Source organism: Malaclemys terrapin, unplaced genomic scaffold (assembly GCF_027887155.1).
Source record: "Malaclemys terrapin pileata isolate rMalTer1 unplaced genomic scaffold, rMalTer1.hap1 scaffold_129, whole genome shotgun sequence".
Taxonomy (NCBI): Eukaryota; Metazoa; Chordata; order Testudines; family Emydidae; genus Malaclemys; species Malaclemys terrapin.
Window position 1 is genome coordinate 326 of NW_026530214.1, and position 20698 is coordinate 21023.

The 20698-nt window shown below is 66.9% G+C and overlaps 3 protein-coding genes across 7 annotated transcripts; 2 read left to right on the plus strand and 1 right to left on the minus strand.

The window, feature by feature from the left end:
- The first annotated feature begins 296 nt into the window (after positions 1 to 296).
- LOC128829751 (U8 snoRNA-decapping enzyme-like) lies at positions 297 to 1955 on the plus strand. Its single transcript, XM_054015157.1, has 3 exons — positions 297 to 425; positions 880 to 1152; positions 1770 to 1955. The coding sequence occupies exons 1-3, from the start codon at positions 297 to 299 to the stop codon at positions 1953 to 1955; spliced, it is 588 nt and encodes a 195-aa protein (XP_053871132.1).
- Positions 1956 to 1961: 6 nt separating this feature from the next.
- On the plus strand, positions 1962 to 13198 carry LOC128829750 (rho GTPase-activating protein 4-like). Of its 5 annotated transcripts, XM_054015156.1 has the most exons (24): positions 1962 to 2772; positions 3197 to 3459; positions 4211 to 4400; positions 5111 to 5273; positions 5538 to 5600; positions 5677 to 5856; positions 6000 to 6128; positions 6471 to 6692; positions 6978 to 7079; positions 7323 to 7508; positions 7766 to 7850; positions 9012 to 9039; positions 9224 to 9302; positions 9568 to 9628; positions 9882 to 9959; positions 10051 to 10185; positions 10352 to 10457; positions 10661 to 10888; positions 10979 to 11061; positions 11456 to 11639; positions 11731 to 11820; positions 12089 to 12231; positions 12342 to 12423; positions 12517 to 13198. In XM_054015156.1, the coding sequence occupies exons 3-24, from the start codon at positions 4288 to 4290 to the stop codon at positions 12521 to 12523; spliced, it is 2547 nt and encodes an 848-aa protein (XP_053871131.1). In that variant the 5' UTR covers positions 1962 to 2772; positions 3197 to 3459; positions 4211 to 4287; the 3' UTR covers positions 12524 to 13198. The 5 variants fall into 5 exon arrangements, with proteins under 5 accessions (XP_053871131.1, XP_053871126.1, XP_053871127.1 ...); XM_054015151.1 differs by lacking the exon at positions 3197 to 3459; XM_054015152.1 differs by lacking the exon at positions 3197 to 3459 and having other exon boundaries at positions 12092 to 12231.
- Positions 13199 to 14897: 1699 nt separating this feature from the next.
- Positions 14898 to 20500, minus strand: LOC128829749 (N-acylglucosamine 2-epimerase-like; the record flags this gene model as incomplete). The annotated part of the gene is given in 8 exon segments (XM_054015150.1): positions 14898 to 15814; positions 15925 to 16012; positions 19029 to 19160; positions 19244 to 19419; positions 19609 to 19629; positions 19632 to 19689; positions 19967 to 20182; positions 20285 to 20500. Coding segments are annotated over 8 exon segments (978 nt in total), but the record flags the coding sequence as incomplete, so codon positions are not given.
- Between the last annotated feature and the right edge of the window lie 198 nt (positions 20501 to 20698).

A 20698-nucleotide genomic window follows, 5' to 3' on the forward strand; every position in this document is an offset into this window, starting at 1 on the left:
CTATACTTTGGGGGGCCCCATGGGCGGGGGGGGCGCCTGCCCGCTGATTGGATCCCCTCTTCCAGCTGTTCCCCTCCTGCCCCCCCCCCCCCCCGCACCTCGGAATGGGGGGAGCTACGTTCCACTAGCCCCGCCCTCGGGGCCCAGCTGAGCGCTCACGTTCCACTCGCCCCGCCCACGCGTGGTGTGCGTGTCTCCGCCTTCCATTGGCGGGCGCTGATTGGCCGCGGCGCGCCCCGCCCCTCCCGCTCGTGCAGAAAGGGGCGGGGCCCCGCAGGAGGCTGGAGGCGGCGGCGATGGGCGAGTCGCGGATCCTGTCCCGGGCCGAGGCGCTGCAGCTCGGGCCCGGCTGGAGTCACGCCCTGATCTGCGCGCCCTGCCCCGGCCGGCTCTTCGGGCGCGTCCCGCTGCGCCACGCCGTGCTGGTGGGGGGCCCAGGGCCTGGGGGGGCTGAGTTAGGGGGTTCTGGGTGCTGAGTTAGGGGGACCCCTGGGAGCTGGGGGGCTGAGTTAGGGGGTTCTGGGGGCTGAGTTAGGGGGACCCCTGGGAGCTGGGGGGCTGAGTTAGGGGGTTCCGGGGGGTCTTGAGGGGGTGAGTTAGGGAGTTCTGGGGGCCCCTGGGAGCTGGGGTCCCAGAGTTGAGTTAGGGGAGCCCTAGGGGCTGGGGGGCTGAGTTAGGGGGATCTGGGGGTGTCCCCCTGGAGAGCTGCCTGGGGTGGGGATGAGATGCTCACATGGAGGTCCCTGTGGGGGGCTGTTGTGAGGGGATCCCCTGGGGGGCTCTGCGGGGCAGAGAGCCCTGGGAGGGGGCTGGGGGTGAACCTGCAGGAAGGGGGGGCTGTCCCAGAGCCCCCCGCTAACCCTGCCCCCTCCCCCGCAGATGCAGATGCGCTTTGACGGGCGGCTGGGGTTCCCGGGGGGGTTCGTGGACCCCCAGGACGGCTCCCTGGAGGCCGGGCTGAACCGGGAGCTGCGGGAGGAGCTGGGGCCCGGGGCGGCCCCCCTGAGCCTGGCCGAGGGCGACCATCTCGGGGCTCGCTGCGCGGAGATGCCCCAGCGCCTGGTGGCTCATTTCTACGCCAAGCGGCTCAGCCTGGAGCAGCTCCAGGCCCTGGAGGACGAAGCCACGAAAGCCAAAGATCACGGGCTGGAGGTGGGGGGCGGGGGCAGCAGTGTGGGGCAGGAGGTGTTGGGGGGCGGGGAGCTGAGTGGGGGACACTGGGGGGCAGGGGGCTGAGTGGGGGACACTGGGGGGCAGGGAGCTGAGTGGGGGGCAGTGTGGGGCTGAGTGGGGGACACTGGGGGGCAGGGGGCTGAGTGGGAGGCAGTGTGGGGCTGGGTGGGGGGCAGTGGGGGGCAGGGAGCTAAGTGGGAGGGGGTGGGGAGCTGGGTGGGGGGCACTGGGGGGCAGGGAGCTGAGTGGGGGGCAATGTGGGGCTGGCTGGGGGGCAGTGTGGGGTGGGGCGGGGCTGGGAGCTGGCAGGGGGCTGAGTGGGAGGCAGTGTGGGGCTCGGTGGGGGGCGCTGGGGGGCAGTGTGGGGCTGGCTGGGGGGCAGTGTGGGGCTGGGAGCTGAGTGGGGGCAGTGTGGGGCTCGGTGGGGGGCGCTGGGGGGCTGGGAGCTAAGTGGGAGGGGACGGGGAGCTGAGTGGGGGGCAGTGGGGGGCGCTGGGGGGCAGTGGGGGGCTGGGAGCTGAGTGGGGGGCAGTGGGGGGCTGTCTGTGGGGCAGGGGGCTGGGGCAGCAGCTCACGGCTGGCCCGTCTCGTTGCAGGTCCTGGGGCTGGTGCGCGTCCCCCTCTACACGCTGCGGGACGGGGCCGGGGGGCTCCCCACTTTCCTCTCCAACAGCTTCGCCGGCTGCGCCCGGGAGCAACTTCTGCAGGCGCTGGGGACCCTGGGGCTGGTGCCCGAGGCCGAGCTCCGCCGGGCCGACGCCGCCTCCCTGAAAGGACTCTGACCCCCCCCCCCCGAAAAATGATGCGGGGGGGGCCTGGACCCTGCACCCCCCCGCCCCACACTCAGCCTGTCTTGTGCTGGGGGGATGGGTGCAGGGCCCGGGAGAGGGACCCAGGGGTCCGGGGGGATGGAATGACAAGAGGCCCCCCCTTAGTTACTGTGCCTGGGGGAGGGGTTCAGGGATGGCAGGTTCAGCCCCCCAAAAAATCCAGAGGCGGGGGGTGGCTGTGAAACTTCCCTTCCACGCAGGAAGGGGTTCAAGCAAGAAAGTTACCCCTGACCCCCGCCCCCGCCTGGGTCTCTGCGTGACCCCCCCCCCCACGCGGCTGCCCCCGGGTGTTTCTGGTCCCGACACTAATAAACCATCAGGGAAGTGGAACAGGGGGGGTCGGGGTGTGGGGCAGGGACAGGGACCCACAGCAAACCCCCCTCACTCCCGACCCGCTCCTCTGGGGCAGGTGATGTCTGTAGAGGGGGGGCTCGTGTGGGGGGGGTGCGTCTGTCTATGGCGTCCAGCCCCCCCGGCCGCTGGCAGCGTGGGGGGGCACTGACTGGGGGGGCTGCAGCGCACAAGGGGTTAAGGATGCTCCTTCACTTCCTCCCCCCCCCGCAGGCTTGGGCCGGACGCGGGGGGCGGGGCGGACCGGACGCGGGGGGCGGGGCCAGGCGCAGCCGCGGCGTGGGGCGCTGGGACTCGGCGCCGGGTCCTGCCCAGCTCGGATCGGGGCCCCCCGCGCAGCCCCCGCCCGGCATGAGCGCGCTGGCCAAGGCGCGCAAGGAGCGCTGGCCGCAGGCTGAATATGAGGCGCAGGCGAAAGGTGAGGGGGGGGCCCGAGGCTGCGCCCCCCCCCCGGCTATGGGCTGTGGGGGGAGGGGGCTGAGCAAGTGGGGGCCGCGGTGGGGAGGGGGCAGTGAGCCGGGGGGCGCAGGGGGGCGGGGACCAGAGGGGGGCTGGCCGAAGGAGGCTGCGTGTTGGGGGGGCTCCAGTGGAGCTGAGGCGTTGCATTGGGAGGGGGCTGAATGGGCCGCCCCGAGCCCACCCCACTGCCCCCCCCGCCCTATGGCTTGGGGGGTCGCCTGAGGGCTGGGGCCCCTCCCCCTGCTGGGGGCTGGGGGCCCGGACCCCTGGGTTCTCTCCCGGCTCCTGGGGTCAGTGGGGCTAATGGGGGGAGCCCACACCCCAGCCTCTCCCCGCAGCCCGGCCGAGCCCAGGAGCAGGTTCTAATGCAACTTCCCCCGCAGGTTCCGGCCTCTCTGCTCCGTTCAACTTCCTCACCACCCCCCCCCGGCTCCCCCTCCCCCGCCACAGAGACCTGGGGAATCCCAGCAGAGTTCAGGGTCAGGGGAGAACCCAGGCGTCCGGGCTCCCAGCCCCCACTCTGCTCCAACCCACCAGCCCGCTCCCAGAGTGGGGAGAGAACCCAGGCGTCCTGGCCCCCAGCCCCCCTGCTCTAACCACCAGCCCCCGCTCCCCTCCCAGAGCCAGGGAGAGAACCCAGGAGTTGGTTAGTTCTTCACTGTGGGGTGTGTCCTGGTGCATGTGGCTGGGTGGGGGTTGGGGGGAGCCCGGACTCCTGGGTTCACTCCTGGGCTCTGGGTAGGGGTGGGTGAGGGCCGGGGGGGTAGCCCTGTGGGGGTTGCCGGTACTGCCCCCTCCTGCCGGATATGTGGGTTTGAGGCTCTGGGGCAGGATGTGGGGGAAGGGGGAGTTCTCCGAATGTGGCCACAGGCCTGTACCCCAAAAGGTGGGGGATGGGCCACAGGCAGGGCCACTAGTGCCCACTCTCGGCTCTCCCCACCCCCATCAGTGGGTCAGATGTCGCCCGCGGGGAAAGAGGAACGTGGTGGGGCAGGCGTAGGGGGCCGTTCCAGCCCCCCCAAGCCAGCCCCTGCCCCAGGGCAGGATCCCGGCCGGTGTCCCCCCAGAGGGGACAGGTCACTGAACCCCATTCCCTGCCCTCAGAGCCAGCCATGGGGGGCAGGTGCCCACGGGGCTCGCAGACTTCCCCATTTCCCCCCCACACCCCCTGTCCCTCCCCCAGCTCTGCAGCTGCCCAGGAAATGAAAGTGCCCAGCAAACAAATTGATGCTCCCGGACTCCTGGGTCCCTTCCCCTTCCCTGCTCCGCCAGCCCCGGACTCCTGGGTCCCTTCCCTGCTCCTCTCTGCCCCACCCCCGCCAGCCCCGGACTCCTGGGTCCCTTCCCTGCTCATCGGGGCTCCTGGGCGCCCCCTGCTGACGCTGCCCCCCCTGCAGAGCTGCGTGGCCAGCTGGGCGAGCAGCAGCGGGGGCGAGAGGCCCAGGCCGAGCTCCGGCTGCAGCTGCTCCAGGACATGGGCGACTTCCTGCGGCGAAAGGCCGAGCTGGAGCAGGAATATTCCCGCGGGCTGGAGAAGCTGTCGGAGAGATTCACCGCCCGGCTGCGCGGGGCCAAGGAGCACTCCAGGTGGGCTGTGGGTCGGGAGTGAGGGGCACGGGGGGGCTCCGGGTCGGGAGTGAGGGGCATCGGGGGGGCTGCGGGTCGGGAGTGAGGGGCACTGGGAGGGCTGGGGGCTGCAGGTCAGGAGTGAGGGGTGCCGGGGGGGCTGCAGGTTGGGAGTGAGGGGCATGGGGGGGGCTCCGGGTCGGGAGTGAGGGGCACCGGCAGGGCTGGGGGCTGCGGGTCGGGAGTGAGGGGCACGGGGGGGGCTGGGGGCTGCGGGTCGGGAGTGAGGGACACGGGGGGGCTCCGGGTCAGGAGTGAGGGGCACCGGCAGGGCTGGGGGTTGCGGGTTGGGAGTGAGGGGCACGGAGGGGCTGGGGGTCAGGAGTGAGGGGCACCGGCAGGGCTGGGGGTTGCGGGTTGGGAGTGAGGGGCACGGGGGGGCTCCGGATCGGGAGTGAGGGGCACTGGGGGGGCTGGGGGTCGGGAGTGAGGGGCACCGGCAGGGCTGGGGGCTGCGGGTCGGGAGTGAGGGGCACGGGGGGGGGGCTGGGGGCTGCGGGTCGGGAGTGAGGGACACGGGGGGGCTCCGGGTCAGGAGTGAGGGGCACCGGCAGGGCTGGGGGTTGCGGGTTGGGAGTGAGGGGCACGGGGGGGGCTGGGGGTCGGGAGTGAGGGGCACTGGGGGGGCTGGGGGTCGGGAGTGAGGGGCACCGCTCTCCATCTCTCCCCAGGAGGGAGCAGGACCCGCCGTCCCCCCTGCAGTGCTGGCAGCTGGTGTTGAATCAGACCCGCCAGGCCGGCCGGGACCACGGGGCCCTGAGCGATATTTACGCAGGGCCCCTGACGCTGCACCTGACCCAGCTCAGCGACGACCTGGGGCGCCTGGTCAAGAAGGTGGGGCTGGTCCCCCTGCCCTGGTCTCCTGGGTCCCTTCTCCCCTCCCCCCAGGCCCTGCTCCCCCTGCCCGGTCTCCTGGGTCCCTTCCCCCCAGCACTGCTCCTCGGACTCCTGGGTCCCGTCCCTCCAGCGCGACGTGGTGCCCTCCCCCCACGGGTTCCTGGGGGTCCGTCCCATGCCTTGGGCTGGAGGGTCAGTGCGGGAAGGGAGGGGATGATAGGGCCCCCCCATCTCTAATGCTGCCCCCCCCCCGCCCCCCAGAGCCGAGACCTGGAGCAGCAGATGCAGGACGAGCTGCTGACGATGATTTCTGAGCTGCAGATGGTGAGTGCGGGACCCGGGCGGGCGGGGGGGGTCGGGGGGGGCTCCGGGCTCCCCACTGACCCCCCCGCCCCCCCAGGCTATGAAAACCTACCAGACGCAGCACACAGAGAGCCAGAGCGCGGAGAACAAGCTGCGGGACGCCGAGCGGCAGGAGGAGAAGAGGGGGGGCCGGCAGCCCCCCGAGCCGGGGGGAGCCGGGCAGGACAAGCTGGCCCGACGCGCCTCCCTCCGCAAGGGGGAGCGGCTGGTGGAGAAGGTGAGCTGGGGGGGAGGGGGCCTGGGGCTCATGGGGGGCAGGGAAGTGGGGGGGGCGGCTCTGTGGTTTGGGGGGCAGAGGCTCGGGGGGGTTGGCTGCCCCCCCCAGCTGACGGGTCTCTCCCCCCCGCCCTCCCCACCCAGCGCCAGGCCCGGTTCCTGGCAGCGCAGTCGAAGTGCACAGGAGCCCGGAACGATTATCTCCTGCACCTGGGGTCCACCAACGCCGTCATCAGCAACTACTACCTGCGGGACGTCTCCGACATCCTCGACGTACGCGGGACCCAGGCGTCCGGGCAGCGCTGACAGCCCGCCGCTTGGGGAATGGGACCCAGGCGTCCGAGAAGGCTGGATGCTCCAGGGGGTTGAGGGGAACCGGCAGGGCGGGGGCTGGGTTCGGGGGGCTGCGGGTCGGGAGTGAGGGGCGCCGGCAGGGGCTGGGCTCGGGGGGCTACAGGTCGGGAGTGAGGGGCGCCGGGGGCTGCGGGTCGGGAGTGAGGGGCACCGGCAGGGGCTGGGTTCGGGGGGCTGCGGGTCGGGAGTGAGGGGCACCGGCGGGGCTGGGCCGGCCTTGGGGGGCGCCGGGCCGGGGTTCAGGGGTGTGTCTCCCCGCAGTGCTCGGACCTCGGGTTCCATCTCTCCCTGGGCCGCCTGCTTCGGACGTACCTGGCGGCCGAGGGCCGGGCCCAGAGCTCCTGGGGGGAGGGGCTGGGGGCGCTGGAGGGGGCCGTGCTGGCCCTGGACCCCCCCGGGGACAAGGCTCGGCTGATGGAGGCCAACCCGGCCGCGTACTGCCCCCCCCCGCGCTTCGAGTACCACCCCCATGAGGGCGATGAGGTGAGAGGGGGTCTGGGGAGAGGTATCGGGGGAGGGATGAAGGTGGGGCCGGGGGAGGGGAAGATGGGAGGAGGGGGAGGGGTGAAGATGGGGGTGGGGGGAGGGGGAGGGGATGAAGGTGGGGTGGAGGAGGGGATCAAGGTGGGGCGGGGGAGGGGAAGATGGGGGGAGGGGGAGGGGATGAAGGTGGGGCAGGGGGCTGGGGGAGGGTAGATGGGGGTGGGGTGGGGCGACAGCGGTAGATATGGGGGGTGGGAACAGCCATTGCCCCCCTTTGCCCCCCAGGTGTCGGAGGTCCAGGCCGTGGGGTCCCTGCGCCCGGAGCTGCTGCTGCAATGGCAGGATATCGAGACGCGGCTGAAGGACCTGAGCCTGGAGACCGAGGAGGTGGGGCCGGGGGAGTGGGGAGATCGGGGGGGCAGGGAGCGGGGGGGCTGGACGCTCACAGCTGGGGTGTTGACACACGGGGAAACTGAGGCAGACACGGTGCAGAACTCGGGTCCAACGTGACCCGGGAAAAGCCGCGTTTCACAGGTGGGGGGGGCCGCTCGCGCCAATGGCTGCTGCTGCAAAGGATTCTGGGACGTGGCGCCAGGCTCCCCCCTCACACACACCCCCGTGGCCCCCCAGGTGAACAAGACGCTGCAGGCGACGCTGAGCAGCTTCCGGGAGCTGCTGGGGGCGGAGGAGCCCGAGGTGCTGGAGGCGTTTGGGGGGCCGGGCTCGGCTGAGTCGCTGCGGGGGGCCGGTGCCGAGGGGCGCGGTGGGGCCAAGAGACGGGCCCAGCAGCTGGAGACAGAGACCTTCTACCTCACGGTACGGCCCCCCCTGGCGTGTGAAACCCCCGCCCCACGGAGCCCTGACCCATGGCACCCCGCAGCCCCACAGAGCCCCGACCCACAGCCCCCACGGGGCCCTTCACTCCTGCCCCACGGTGCCCCGTGCTGCCCCCCCGCTGTCCCCCATGCTCCCCATTGTGCCCCGCAGCCCCACCCCCCCGCCCCACGGCGCCCCACAGCCCCTCCGTGTCCCTCACTTCCGCCCCGCCCGGCTGATCCTGTCCCCCCCCGCAGAAGCTGGAGCTGTTTCTGACGCGACGGAGTATCGGGGCGAAGTTACAGTCGAAGCTGGAGACACTGGGCGAGGCCATCGCGAAGGGTGAGCGGGGACGGGGTGGGGGAGAGAGAGGACCCAGGTGTCCGGGCGTTAACTCTGTGTGACGGCTTCGGTCACAGAGACCCCCTTGGGACTCTCACCTGACGTGCTGAGTTTATCTCGGAGACCATTTTCCCTGCCAGCCGGGGACTGCAGAACCGGCCTTGTGGAGCCAGACACGCCAGCCGGCTGCAACCCAGAGCCACGTCTGGGCCACGGCCCCAAAGCCTCAGGTGTTAACCAAGAACTGCCCTGCAGGTTCCCTGCCTCCAGCCCCCAGCTCCCCGTGGGGTCCGAACGCCCCCAAACCCCTTTCACTCGATCTAAACCTTATCCAGGCTAAACTCAGAACCTGTCCCCCCTCGATAACCCTGAGAGCGAGATGCACAGCTGTTTGATCCCCAGCTATTAATTACTTACTCTGGGTTAATTAATAAACAAAAGTGATTTTATTAAGTATAAAAAGTCGGATTCAAGTGGTTCGGCGTAGTAACAGACAGAACAAAGTAAGTTACCAGGCAACATAAAACAAAAACCCGCAAGTCTGAGTCTGATGCCTTTAAAAAACTTGTTACAGATAAAATCTCAGCCTCCGAGATGTTCCAATGAGCTTCTTTCACAGCCTAGACCCCTTCCTAGTCTGGGCCCGACCCCCCCCCCCCCCCGGCACGGCCCTTGTTCCAGCTCAGGGGGGAGCTGGGGGGTTTCTCATGACTGCCGCCCCCTTTCTTCTGTTCCCCCCTTATATCGCCTTGGCCCAAGGCAGGAACCCTTCGTCCCTCCGGGTCCCGTCCCCCCCACTGGAAAAGCCCCAGGGTTAAGATGGATTCCAGGCCCGGGTGACATGGTCACATGTCCTGGGAGCCCCCCAAGCCTGGCTCCCAGGGCCCTGCCTGCAAACAGAGCCACCCCCAGCCAATTGTCCCGGCTACCGGGAGCCACCAGGAACGGCCCCCACTTGGCATCATGACAACAGGCCCCCCGAGTTAGTTCATATTTCTAGTCCCAGATCCACGAGTGAGACATTTATACAGACACGACGGCCACGCTCCGGAGATTGTCCCGTACGAGAGCCCTTTGGCGTGAAGCATGTTCCAATTGCGTCATAGTCACTCCTTAGCATGTTTCCATGTCCTCACGCTCTGCCTCTCACTTTCTCTGCAGCAGCCGCTGAGGACGGAGAGGAGCTCAGGTGAGGGGGGCCGTGGGGGAGGGGGGATGGGGGGGGTCCCAGGGCTGGCAGCTCTAGGTCTCCACCCCCCCCCCAGATATCCTGGCCCCTTAGCCACCGGGGGGGGGGGGCTCTGGCAGAGCTGGGGGGTGTCCCCCGGTTCCCCCACCTCAGTGTCTGACGTGTTCTTCCCCCCCCACCACAGGGCCCTTCCACGCGCCTCCCTCCCCCGCGTCCCGGCCATGTTCGCCTCCTTCCCCACAGACCTGGAGGACTTTGTGCAGGTACCAGCCCCCCCCATGCTCCCCCCAGCTTCTCGCTCTGCGTCCCCGCCCCCCAGCTGGCTCAGTCCGCAGCTTCCCCCAGGCCCCCGTTGGTCCCTGTGGGGTGGGGGTGGGGGGTCTCCTGCCCCCCAGCGCTGGTGCGAGGAGCTGCCCCTCGTGCGCTTTGCTGAAGCCTGGGGGGTGGATCCAGTGTCCCCTAGCCCCTCCCCCACCAATGGGGCAGAGGCTGGGGGTCCCTGGTGTCTGATCTCCCCACCCCCCACAGAAATCTGGCCAGGCTGTCCCGCTGGTGGTGGAGAGCTGCATCCGATTCATCACCCTGCACGGTAAGGCCTGGGTCCCCCCTCGCCTCGCCCCCGTCCCAGACGCCTGGGTCCCATTCTCTCCCCTGTGCCTGGGGCTTGGACTGCTGCTGTCCTGGACGCCTGGGTCCCATTCTCCCGTCCCTGGGGCTTGGAGTGCTGCCGTCCCGGCCGCCTGGGTCCCCCTCGCCCCATCCCAGACGCCTGGGTCCCATTCTCCCCCGTCCCAGACACCTGGGTCCTGGGCTGCCCGTCCCACGCCGGGTTCTCCCCACAGGTCTCCAGCACGAGGGGATCTTCCGGGTGCCGGGATCCCAGATGCGAGTGACTGAAATTCGGGAGGCCTTCGAGAGAGGTGAGGGGGGGGCCGGGCGGGGGGGGTGGTGCTGGGGGGAGACCGAGGGAGCTGCCCCCCCCTCACCACTGCCCCCCTGCTCCCCCCACAGGCGAGGACCCGCTGGCGGGTGGCTCCTACCCCCGGGACCTGGACTCGGTCGCCGGACTCCTGAAGTCGTTTTTTCGGGGGCTGCAGAAGCCCCTGATTCCGCCGGACGTTTTCCCAGAGCTGCTGGTGACGGCCCGTGAGTCTCTTCCCCTCCCCCCCCCCCCGTGTGCCCCACCCCCAGCATGTCCCCCCGTGTGCCCCACCCCCTGTCCCCGTCTCCCCCCATGGACCCCCGTCTCCGTCCCTCCCCCTGGCCTCGGGCTATTCTTTGCCTCCCAGCTGACCCCACCGCTCCCCCCCAGAGCTGGAGTCCCCGTCCGAGCGCATCTCCCACCTCCGCACCCTCCTGGCCCGGCTCCCGGCACCCGTGGTCGTCGTCCTACGATATCTTTTCGCCTTCCTCAACCAGTGAGTGGTCGGGGGGGGGGGGGCAGGGGGTGACTCGGTGGGGGGCACCATGGGGGCCATAGGGCAGGGGGCTCAGCGGGGGCGCGAGTGACTCGGTGGGGGGCACCGTGGGGTGGGGGGCTGGGCCGTGGGGCAGGGCGGGGGTGACTTGGTGGGGGGGTGCCATGGGGTGGGGGGCTCAGCCTGTGTCTTCCCCCCCCCAGCGTGTCCCAGCACAGCGAGGAGAACATGATGAACCCCTACAATCTGGCTGTCTGCTTCGGGCCCACGCTGGCGGCCGCCCCCCCCGGCCTGGACCCCGTCTCCACCCAGCCCCACGCCAACGAGGCCGTGAAGTGCCTGATCCTGTACCCCGAGGCCACCTTCCCGCCCCCTGACCAGCTGCCCGGCCCCCTGTACGAGCGCTGCCTGGCGCCGCCCGACGAGGACGGGTGAGTGGGGGGCAGGGGGTTTCCCGGGGGTGGGGGGCCCCTGATGGGGGGGCAGGACCCCGATCTCACCCCCTCTCTCCCCCCCCCCAGGGAGACGCTGCCCCTGGACCCCGCGGCTGAGGAGAGCGAGGGGGATGGGCCCCCCGAGACATCGACTGTGGCCAGTGAGGATGGTGAGGGGGGCGCTGGGGGGGCGGGCCAGGAAGGTCCCTTCCCGCCCCAGATCTGCCATTGGAGAGGGTCCCACCCTCTGGGGGTCGGCCCCCCAAGGGCCCCACTGTGCACGCAAGAGCCACCTAGTGCCCTGGGGGGCAGCATTGAGGGGTGCCGGCGGGGGAGAGGCCCTAGGGGGCACGGGCAGGGGGCTCTGATGGGAGGGGTTGGGGGGCTCCAGTGGGAGGGCTTTAGGGTGCTGGTGGAAGAGGGTGGGGGCCCTAGGAGGTGTGGGCAGGGGCTGGGGTGTGCTGGTGGAAGAGGGAGGCTGGAGGGGCTGGGGGGCTCTGGAGGGTGGGGGCCCATGGGGGCTGGGGGCTCCAGCGTGGTCTGACGTGTCCCCCCGCACCCCAGACCCGCAGGGCCCCCCCGAGGCCGTGGCCCGGTTCTCCTACGAGGGGCGCTCATCCCAGGAGCTCTCGTTCCAGCCGGGTGACCGGATCCGGCTGCTGGCCAAGGCCTCCCCAGACTGGTGGCGCGGGGAGCTGGGGGGGGCCCGTGGCCTGGTGCCCCACAAGTACATCAGCCTGATCCCCAGGTGAGGGGGTGCAGGGGGCTGGGGGGAGGGGGCTGTGGGGCTGGGGGGAGGGGGGAGAACAGCCCCCCTAACTAAGTCACCTGCCCCCCAGCACAAAGAAAAGCCGGAGTCGCCGAACCTCGGGGTCGGACGTAGACGCCGGGTCTCCCCCAGCTGAGCCGACACCAGAGTCAATCAGCAGGTGAGGGGGGATCCTCGGTTACATGGCCCCTGCCCCGCCCCCAAGGGGACCCCAGACACCTGCCCCCCCCCACCTGTCCCGGAGTGGGCCCCGGATAACCAGCCCCTGCCCCGCCCCGAAGGGGACCCCGAATACCCGGCCTCGCCCCTGAGGGGTCCCAGATAACCAGCCCCCGGATACCCAGCCCCCTGCCCCCACCTCTGAGGGGTCCCCGAATACCCAGCCCCCCACCTCTGAGTGGACCCCATCTGACCCCCCCTTTCTCTAGCAGGCTGCGGGTGAACTCGGAGGGCAGCCGGGGGCGCCAGCGACCCGGGACCAGCCCCATCCGCAAACTGGCTTCTCCCTTCATCGACTCGGGGCGTCTGCCCTTCCCCTTCAGCCCCCCAGTGCCCCTCGGGCTGTCGACAGGTGAGACCCCCCTCCCCCGGGCAAGAGGTCCCTGGGGAGCCAGCCCCACCCCAGAGGTGGCTGCCCGACTCTCTCCCTTCTCTCTGCCAACACTGCCTTTCCTCCTCCAGGACGGAGCGGGGGGCTCTGGGGGTTGGCCTCTCCGGCAGAGAGAAACAAGGGGCCCCGGAGAAGCACGTGGAGATGGATAAGGTAAGTTTGGGGGGATGTACCCCAGCCCCCCTTGGGGCTGACCCCCCACCCTCCCCAGGGCTGGCCCCCACCCACCTGTCTCTCTCCTTCCAGGCTGTGACGCGCAACATGGACTCTGTGTTCAAGGAGCTACTCAACAAAAGCGGGGGACGGCGGGGGGGGCCGACAGCGTCCCCGAGCCCCGTGAGACCCTAGGGCCCCCCGAAGCGCCCTGGCCCCCCCCAACCTGCCTCTGGTCTGCACGACAAAGGGCTCTGCAAAGCCGCCGGGAACGGGTCGTGACCCCCCTGCTATCCTCCGGGCCAGACCCACCCCCAGCTCCTCATGCGCAGGTGGTTCCCTGGGGGGTCCCTGCCCCCCGCTGTGAGACCAGCTTTGTAGCCGGGGGAGGGGGAAGCTGCTGTCCGTTGGGGGTTCCCTGCACCCCAAGTAATGTTTGCTTAAATGCTCTATCTCTGTTCTCTCCTGGGCTCGGGAGGGGAGTGGGGTAGAGCTGGGGGGGGCTGGGCTAGGAGCCCGGACTCCTGGGTTCTATCTCCCCAATGTTCAAGCTATCCCCCAGCCCCCCATTTCTAGGCAGCCCCCCAGGGTGTGTGAGCACCTCCTTTTTTAACCCCATCATCCCCTGATCTCTGTTTGAGCCCCCCCCCCCCCCCCCGGAGATAACATGTGATCCTAGCCCCACCTCTGACCCATTGGCGCTCCCCCCCTTGAGCCCCTCCCTCTCTGGCAAGGAACCTGATTTTCACACGCAATAAAGGGGCCAGTCCCAAGGGCCTGTCTCCGGTGCCTCGTTTTTGGGGTGGGGCTGGGGGGCAGCGCTCTGGCTGCAGCTGGGGGGCAGGGGCGATGCCCGCGGGGGGGGGGCGCTGGTGCTGATTGCCCCACTGACAGGCAGGGGGTAAAGGGGGCGCAGAGGCGGGCGCGTGCTGCTGGCGGGGGGGGGGAGCAGCCCAGCTGGCCTGGCTCGGTCCCGGAGCTGGGGGGAGGGGCCGTGCCTCAGTTTACCGGCTGCGCAGCTGGCACGTGTGTGTCGGGGGCGGGGCGGGATCTCCAGGCACGTGACGGGGGCCCCTGACCCCCCCCCGAGGGAGATGGGGGGGCGGCTCTGTGGTTGGCGCTGAGCCCCCCCCCCCCCCCGGGCGAACGGGCCATGGACCCGCCGGGGGGGGGCGGGCCGCGGGCTCAGGCCCCGCCCGGCCGCCGTCCCCGAGCGGCGCATGCGCAGTGGGGCGCGCCCCCATTGGCCGGCGCTGGGTGGGCGGGGCCGGGAGGCGGCCAATGGCGCGGCGAGGCGGGGGTATAAAGTCGGGGGCGGCCCCCGCGCGGGGAGCAGCGGTGGCTGCTGCCTCCGGAGCAGGGATGGAGGGGGAGGGGCGGCGCTGCCCCGCGACGGGACCCAGGCGTCCGGGAGCCCCAACCCCCCCCGACCGGAGCCGGGCTGTGCGCAGGGCGCGGGGCGGGGCTCCCCGGTGCTGTACAAACCCGGGCGGGGCGGGGGGGTCCCGCGGGGCCTCTCAGGGCTGGAGACCTTGTTCCCGGAGGGCGGGAAATGCCGGGGGGGGACTGGGGCTGGGCCTTGTGCAAAGTAATAACCGCAACCGTAACACTCCGCACAGCCGTCCGCGCACCTGCCAGCTGTTTTAAACCCTTTGGCGTCTCCTAAGGCAGCTCAATCTCTGATCATTTCCATACATTGCCTGACCTCTGTTTTCACGCTTATGAGGTAGAGCTGGACACAGGAGACAGAAGTGTTGATTGAGAATTTGAAAGTAGAAGGCAGCCTGGGTGAAAGTGATCATAGAGACAATGGATTTCAGGAAGGCAGATTTTGGTAAGCTCAGAGAGCTGATAGGTAAACAGGAATGCAGGGGCAAGATTAGAAAGGCAAAGGCACAAAATGAGCTCAAACTAGCTACGGGAAACGGCGGAGATGCTTAATGACTTCTTTGTTTCGGTCTTCACCGAGAAGTCTGAAGGAATGCCTAACATAGTGAATGCTAATGGGAAGGGGGTAGGTTTAGAAGATAAAATAAAAAAAGAACAAGTTAAAAATCACTTAGAAAAGTTAGATGCCTGCAAGTCACCAGGGCCTGATGAAATGCATCCTAGAATACTCGAGGAGCTAATAGAGGAGGTATCTAAGCCTCTAGCTATTATCTTTGGAAACTCATGGGAGACGGGAGAGATTCCAGACTTCTGTGCCAGTCATCTGCAAACACTTGGAAGGTGGTAGGAAGCTGTGGTATACCTAGACTTTAGTTACTCTTATCAATATAACTGGCTGGATAACCGTACTCAGACAGTTATTATTAATGGTTCCCAATCCTGCTGGAAAGGCGTAACGAGTGGGGTACCGCAGGGGTCTGTTTTGGGACCAGCTCTGTTCAATATCTTTATCAATGACTTAGATATATAATTCAAAATGATTTGGAGAAATGATCTGAGGTAAACAGAGACTGTCTAGGAAGGAGTACGATGATCCTGGAATGTATTAACAGGTGTGTGGTGAGCAAGACACGAGGCAACAAGAATGATTAAAGGTCTTGAGAACATGACCTATGAAGGAAGGCTGAAGGAATTGGGTTTGTTTAGTTTGGAAAAGAGAAGACTGAGAGGGGGACATGATAGCAGGCAGGGGACTGGACTCGATGACCTCTCGAGGTCCCTTCCAGTCCTAGACTCTATGAATATTATAGCCCTAAGGAGAGCATAAGATAGAAGAAAATTTTCTTTTTGCTAGCAGTAGAACAAGAGCTCTCCTCCCCCCCCCCCCCCCCTTAATCAATTGCCCTGTTGATGTTGAATGGTTGTTCTTTTGGATCCTGTGCAGTACTTTAAGTACAACACCTCTCATGTGCTCCAGACCCTCCAATATTTCCACATCCTTCTTGTAGTGTGTGGCCCAAAATGTTATTAGGTGTAGGCCTCACCTATGTCAAATAAAACAATGCCCCCTTGGCACCAAGGTCATCCACTGTGACCCCCCTAGCAGTACATGGTGTCTAAACAAAACCAGCCCCAGGACCGACCCTTGGCATAGAAGGCAATTAGCTTTTGTCACTAGGTTAGTTACCTCCCCCATTCAGTAAGGGGCCCAGAAAAGCTCTGTCCCTAGTTGGTTCTTCCAAACAATTTCCTAGATTGTCTGCCCTGAGAACCAGGGCCTGCGATCTATAACTTCTGCTAGTTGCTGGAAGAAAGCCTCGTCCACCTCTCTGTGTAGACACCATCACAGTCCCTGATTTCCCCACCCCAAATTCTTCAATGGGGTCCCCAGGAATAAAAGTCACTTTATTTATCAGCACCCAAGGGTGGCTCTAGGGCTCCTGCAGCAGCTTCTCCAGGATCTCTTCGCACATGTAGAGGGCCCGTGGCACATGGAAGCAGCCTGCGAGAGGACAAAGGGGGTTTACGCCACATTCCTGCCATGCTGAGCTGTCCCAGCGCGTCAGCCTGCCGACTCCATGACACTGGGGGACACCCACCTCCCCCGCTTACCCTTGAAGGGTCCCCCCTTGATGGTGAGCGCCACCTTCCCGTCCTGCGCCAGGTAGCCAAACCACTCGCCGTGCTCTGGGTCCCGGAACTGCAGGAGGACAGACAGCACCTGTCAGAGGTGGGTGTCGCTGCATGGCAGGAAAGAGCCGGAAATCCAGAGACACACAGCCAGCCCCCCCCGCAATGCTCAGGGGACCAGTAGCAATGGCAGGAGGCACTCCATGCCCTGGTGATGTGCAGGTAGGAGCTGGGGTGGACGATGACTGACGGCCCCACCCCGTGGAACAAGGAGTGTGGAGCTGTTGGGATTTCCCCCTGCCTGGGCCCTGCGAGGGGAGGCCGATGTGACATTATATCTCAGTGGAAGGTGACAGGGCCAGGAAGAGTTAATTACTGACCGGACCCAGGGCCGAACTGTAGTGACTGGCTAGGAAGATCTGTGACCGAACAGAGCTCTGAAATGCAGCCGCATTGTTAGAGAGAGAAGGGGAGCGGTTTGCTCAGGGCTTGTGATGGGAGCAAACAAGTCTTGTCTATTACTACAGCTTTGATTCAAAGATCAAAAAAGGAATATTAATGTGAAGGAAGTAACCTGTAGCTAAGACGATCCTGCTTCATGTCAGATCTGCTCGGACATTGGCCTGTAACCTCTGGACTGTTTCTACACGCTCATCTCTGCTGTGTCTGAACCTCAAGAATTGAACTCAAGTCTGTCTGTACATTGATCTTTCAACAACTCTCTCTCGCTTTTCTTTTCTAATCAATGTTAGCTTAGTTAATAAGAATTGGCTGTAGCGTATATTTTGGGTAAGATTTACGTTATCATTGTGGCCACTTTAAGGGAACGGCGCTGTTTGGACTTCGGAGTAACCAGTGAGGTCCTACAGAAGCTGGTTTGGTAAATCTCAGCGTTCGGGGTTTGTCTGTTCGATTGAGTGATCTCAGCTGCCTCCCACGGGCACACAAGTGAAACAGCTGCATGGACACGGTGTAAAAACAAATAAATCTGTTAGTCTTTAAGGTGCCACCAGACTCCTTGTTGTTGGTGTAAAAACACTGTCACAGTGGCTCAGACTTAACGTGAGAGGCTCAGACACTGCCCCGCCCAGCAAGGCACAAACCCGTCACGGTGAGGAAAGATGCAGTGGGATCAGGCCGAGGGTCGGGACAAATCAATGACTTGCCCAGGCTAGGAAGTGGCAGGACTGGTCCCTGCGGTATGTGGCTGACATGACGCTGGTTTTAACACAGTGCAGCACAGTTTGCTGGGGCTTTGGACAGGGAAATCTGCCTCCTGGATCAGTATTGGCCTGTCAGAGAAGCGCGGCTGGACCCCACGCCATGGGGGAGAGGAGCTGGGTGAAGACAGGAACCAACGGGCAGGACGAGACGCTCGGTAGCCGAATGGGTGTCAGTGATGCCCGGTGGAGAACACAAGCGCCTGGGCCAGTGTCCCACAATCGCTGTAATGAAGTGTGTGGGGGGGTTCTCTGGGTTTTGTCACTGGTTTGCACGCCGCGGGGGTGGGACTCAGTGTCCCTGGTTTAACGAGGGAGGGGAGAGGGAGTTTGTTGGGACACAGGCCAGCGAGGGAATTTGGGACTGTGACGAAGTGGGACTGTTCTTAATGTTTTCCTCAGTTTCCCCTATGCAGTTCTTAAGTATCTAGGGGGTGGGATAAGGGTGTCTGGTTGCTGCAGAAAGGTGCCAACTGAAGGTGTTGGAGACAAAGGGAACAGGGGACCTCCTGGCCCGGGAAAGAGACAAAGCCCAGAGAAGGAGGGGCTGGACGGGAGTTTGGAGCTATCTGGGGACTGGAAGGGAGGGCAGATCTGCCACGCTGGGCCCCAGAATGGACCCAGCGGAGGGGGTCCCGTTCGCTGTACCTACAAGCTCTGTGTTAGACCGTGTTCCTGTCATCTAATAAAGCTCTGTTTTACTGGCTGGCTGAGAGTCACATCTGACTGCGAAGTGGGGGTGCAGGACCCTCTGGCTGCCCCAGGACCCCGCCCGGGCGGACTCGCTGTGGGAAGCGCACGGAGGGGCAGAAGCTGAATGCTCCAAGCTCAGACCCAGGAGGTGAAGCCGTGTGAGCTTCTTGCCCTGAAGACAGTCTGCTCCGAGGGAGAGGAGGCTCCCCAAAGTCCTGACTGGCTTTGTGGGGAGCAGTTCCAGAGCATCGCCTGGGGACTCCATGACAGGGACCCCGGGCGACGGCCTGGAGAACGGAGACCCCCCAGCGACTGGTGACCTGGAGTCACAGCCGGCTCTGGCCAGTGGGGGGAGGACCCCCGTGACCGGACCAGCCGGTCCCAGCCCGAGGGGCCAGAGGAGGGGAGAGGGGCCCAGGCGACCCTGTTTCCCTGGAGAGACGACAATGGACAGAGGGGGGGCTTGGGGACGGGGGTATCAGATGCCCAGCTAGGGAGCAGGGGGGTTGGGGCTGGAGAGGGGGAGCAGGCAGAGCCCCCCTGGATGCAGGGGAGACTGGGATGTGCTGGACTGAGGGGGGCCAGGCCTGAGGCCGGAGAGTTTCCTGTGCGACGCTGGCTGAGAGTCCCTCCGGGCTAGAGAACGGGGGGGGGGGGCCCACAGCAGAGACAGACGTGCTAAGGCTCAGAGGGGTGCGGCTCCAGGAGGTGGAGGGGCCTGACCCCGAGAAGGGCTGTCGCTCTGACGGGGGACCGCACGGGGCCAGGAGTGGGCCCGACCTGGGAATCCGTGACATGGTCCCAGCCCAGGAAAAGCGTCCGGCTGGTTAAGAACGGACCTGGAGGGCCGCAGGGACGTGCAGCTCCAAGCACACACCCAGCCTCATGGCACAGGGCGGACTGGACCGAGCTCCGAGTCTGAGATGAGCCCAGAGTGGGCTGGGGGCAGAGACTGGCGCCGATCTCCCCAGGGATATGGTGGTGGAGTTAAAGGAGATGCGGGCCCCCCCCCCCATCCGCTCTCCTAGAATTTACCTGTACCCCTGTCCCCTCTGCCCCAGGGCTTGTGTGCGACCTGATATCTCTAGCAGAGCCCTGGCATGGAACCCAGGCGTCCGGGCTCCTATCCCCCTCACCCCCCCAAGAACCCAGGTGTCCGGGGCCCACACTCACCCGCTCGAAGGCATACTCGGCCACCTGGTGGAAGAGGCGGAGCAGGGCGGGGTCGCGGCTGTGTGCGTAGGCCATGAGAAACGCCACCATGGCCTCAGCATGGGGCCACCACAGCTTCATGCTCCACTCCAGCTGGGGCCGACAAAGGGGGCTCAGATGGGTGGGGACCTGGGGGGGGCGGGGAGGGGGGGGGGGGGGCCTGGGGCGCCCCCTACCTGTGTGGGGCAGAGCCCATCCACATCCTGGAAGGCAAAGAGCCCCCCGTGCTCGGGGTCCCAGCCCGCCTGGAACGGCCGCACCATGAACCCCTCGATGGCCTGAGCGGCCAGCGCCGCGTCCCCCTGCCGCTGAGCGTATCGGAGCAGGAACCAGCCGGCCTCAATCGCGTGGCCTGGGGGGGGGGGCGACGACGACGACGATGAGTCAGCTGTAGAACCCAGGCGTCCGGGTTCTCCCAGCCCCCCCCACAGAACCAGGGAGACAACCCAGGCGTCCTCCCACACCCACACCCCGCTCTAACCACCAGCCCCCCCACCCACTTCTGCAGAACCAGGGACAGGACCCAGGTGTCCAGGCTCACCCGGGTTCTGTTGTCTCCCAGGCAGCCTGGCAGCTCCCTCCCGTCGTCCGAGACGTTCTCCAGCACGGCGCTGCCGTCCCTCTGGGGGGCAATTCCAGGATGGGGGAGGTCAGGGGGAGAAGATCCCAGGGGGTATGTGGGAGACTTAGGAGACCTGCATTTGGGTTGGGGTACAGCCCCCCCATACCTGCAGGTGGCGGAGGAGGTGCCGGGGTTTGGGGGGGCTTGGGGGAAGTCGCGGGGTTCGGGGGCTCAGCCCCCCCATACCTGCAGGTGCTGGGGTTTGGGTGTGTGTGTGGGGGGCTTGGGGGAAGTCGGGGGGGCTCGGGGGGGTACAGAGGACTCAGCCCCCCCATACCTGCAGGTGGCGGAGGAGGTGCTGGGCGCACCACCCCTCCAGCTCGGCCAGGGGCCCCCCGGCGCCGTCCCCCAGCTGTTCAGCCAGACACAGCAGCATCATGGGCACGGCCAGCGGCTCGTGGGGCGTTGCGCCGTCCAGCAGGGGGCGTCCCAGCTCCGTCGGGTCGTCCTGCACCCAGCGCACGACAGCCTCCAGCAGCACCCGCGCCTCCCGCTGCCGGGGGACGGGCAGTGAGAACCCAGGCGTCCGGGAACCCACCCCCTTCTCCCCCACCTCCACCAGCAGGGAGAGGACCCAGGTGTCCGGGGCACTCACCTGGTAGCGGGGCTCCCCCGTGGCGCGCCCCAGCTCGTCCAGCCCCAGGGCGCAGAAGCACTCGCTGAAGATGCTGCGCTGGACTTTGGTGGGGCGCCCGTCCCGGCTCAGTGCGAAGGCGGCTTTGGGGGACCCCGGCCCCACACGGGCGCAGCGCAGCAGGAACTCCCCACCTGCAGGGAAAGGACCCAGCCGTCCTGGCTCCCGGCCCCAATCCTGCCCCCCCCCCCCCCCCCCGCCACAGCCCGTGGGGAAAAGGACCCAGGTGTCCTGACTCCTGCCCCCCCGATCCTGTCCCCCTCCCCCCTCCAGCCTGCGGGGAAAAGGACCCAGGCATCCTAGCCCCCCCCCCCCCCCATTCTCAGTAGCCACAGCCCCCACCATGGGGCTGGTCATGTGACACCGAGTCAGCTA

Coding starts and splice junctions, on each gene's coding strand:
- LOC128829751 (XM_054015157.1), top strand. CDS start 297: ATGGGCGAGTCGCGGATCCTGTCCCGGGCCGAGGCGCTGCAGCTCGGG. Junction 426..879: donor CGCTGCGCCACGCCGTGCTG/GTGGGGGGCCCA, acceptor CCTCCCCCGCAG/ATGCAGATGCGCTTTGACGG. Junction 1,153..1,769: donor CCAAAGATCACGGGCTGGAG/GTGGGGGGCGGG, acceptor GTCTCGTTGCAG/GTCCTGGGGCTGGTGCGCGT.
- LOC128829750 (XM_054015151.1), top strand. CDS start 2,460: ATGGCGTCCAGCCCCCCCGGCCGCTGGCAGCGTGGGGGGGCACTGACT. Junction 7,851..9,011: donor GGGCGAGGCCATCGCGAAGG/GTGAGCGGGGAC, acceptor CTTTCTCTGCAG/CAGCCGCTGAGGACGGAGAG. Junction 11,640..11,730: donor TACATCAGCCTGATCCCCAG/GTGAGGGGGTGC, acceptor CCTGCCCCCCAG/CACAAAGAAAAGCCGGAGTC.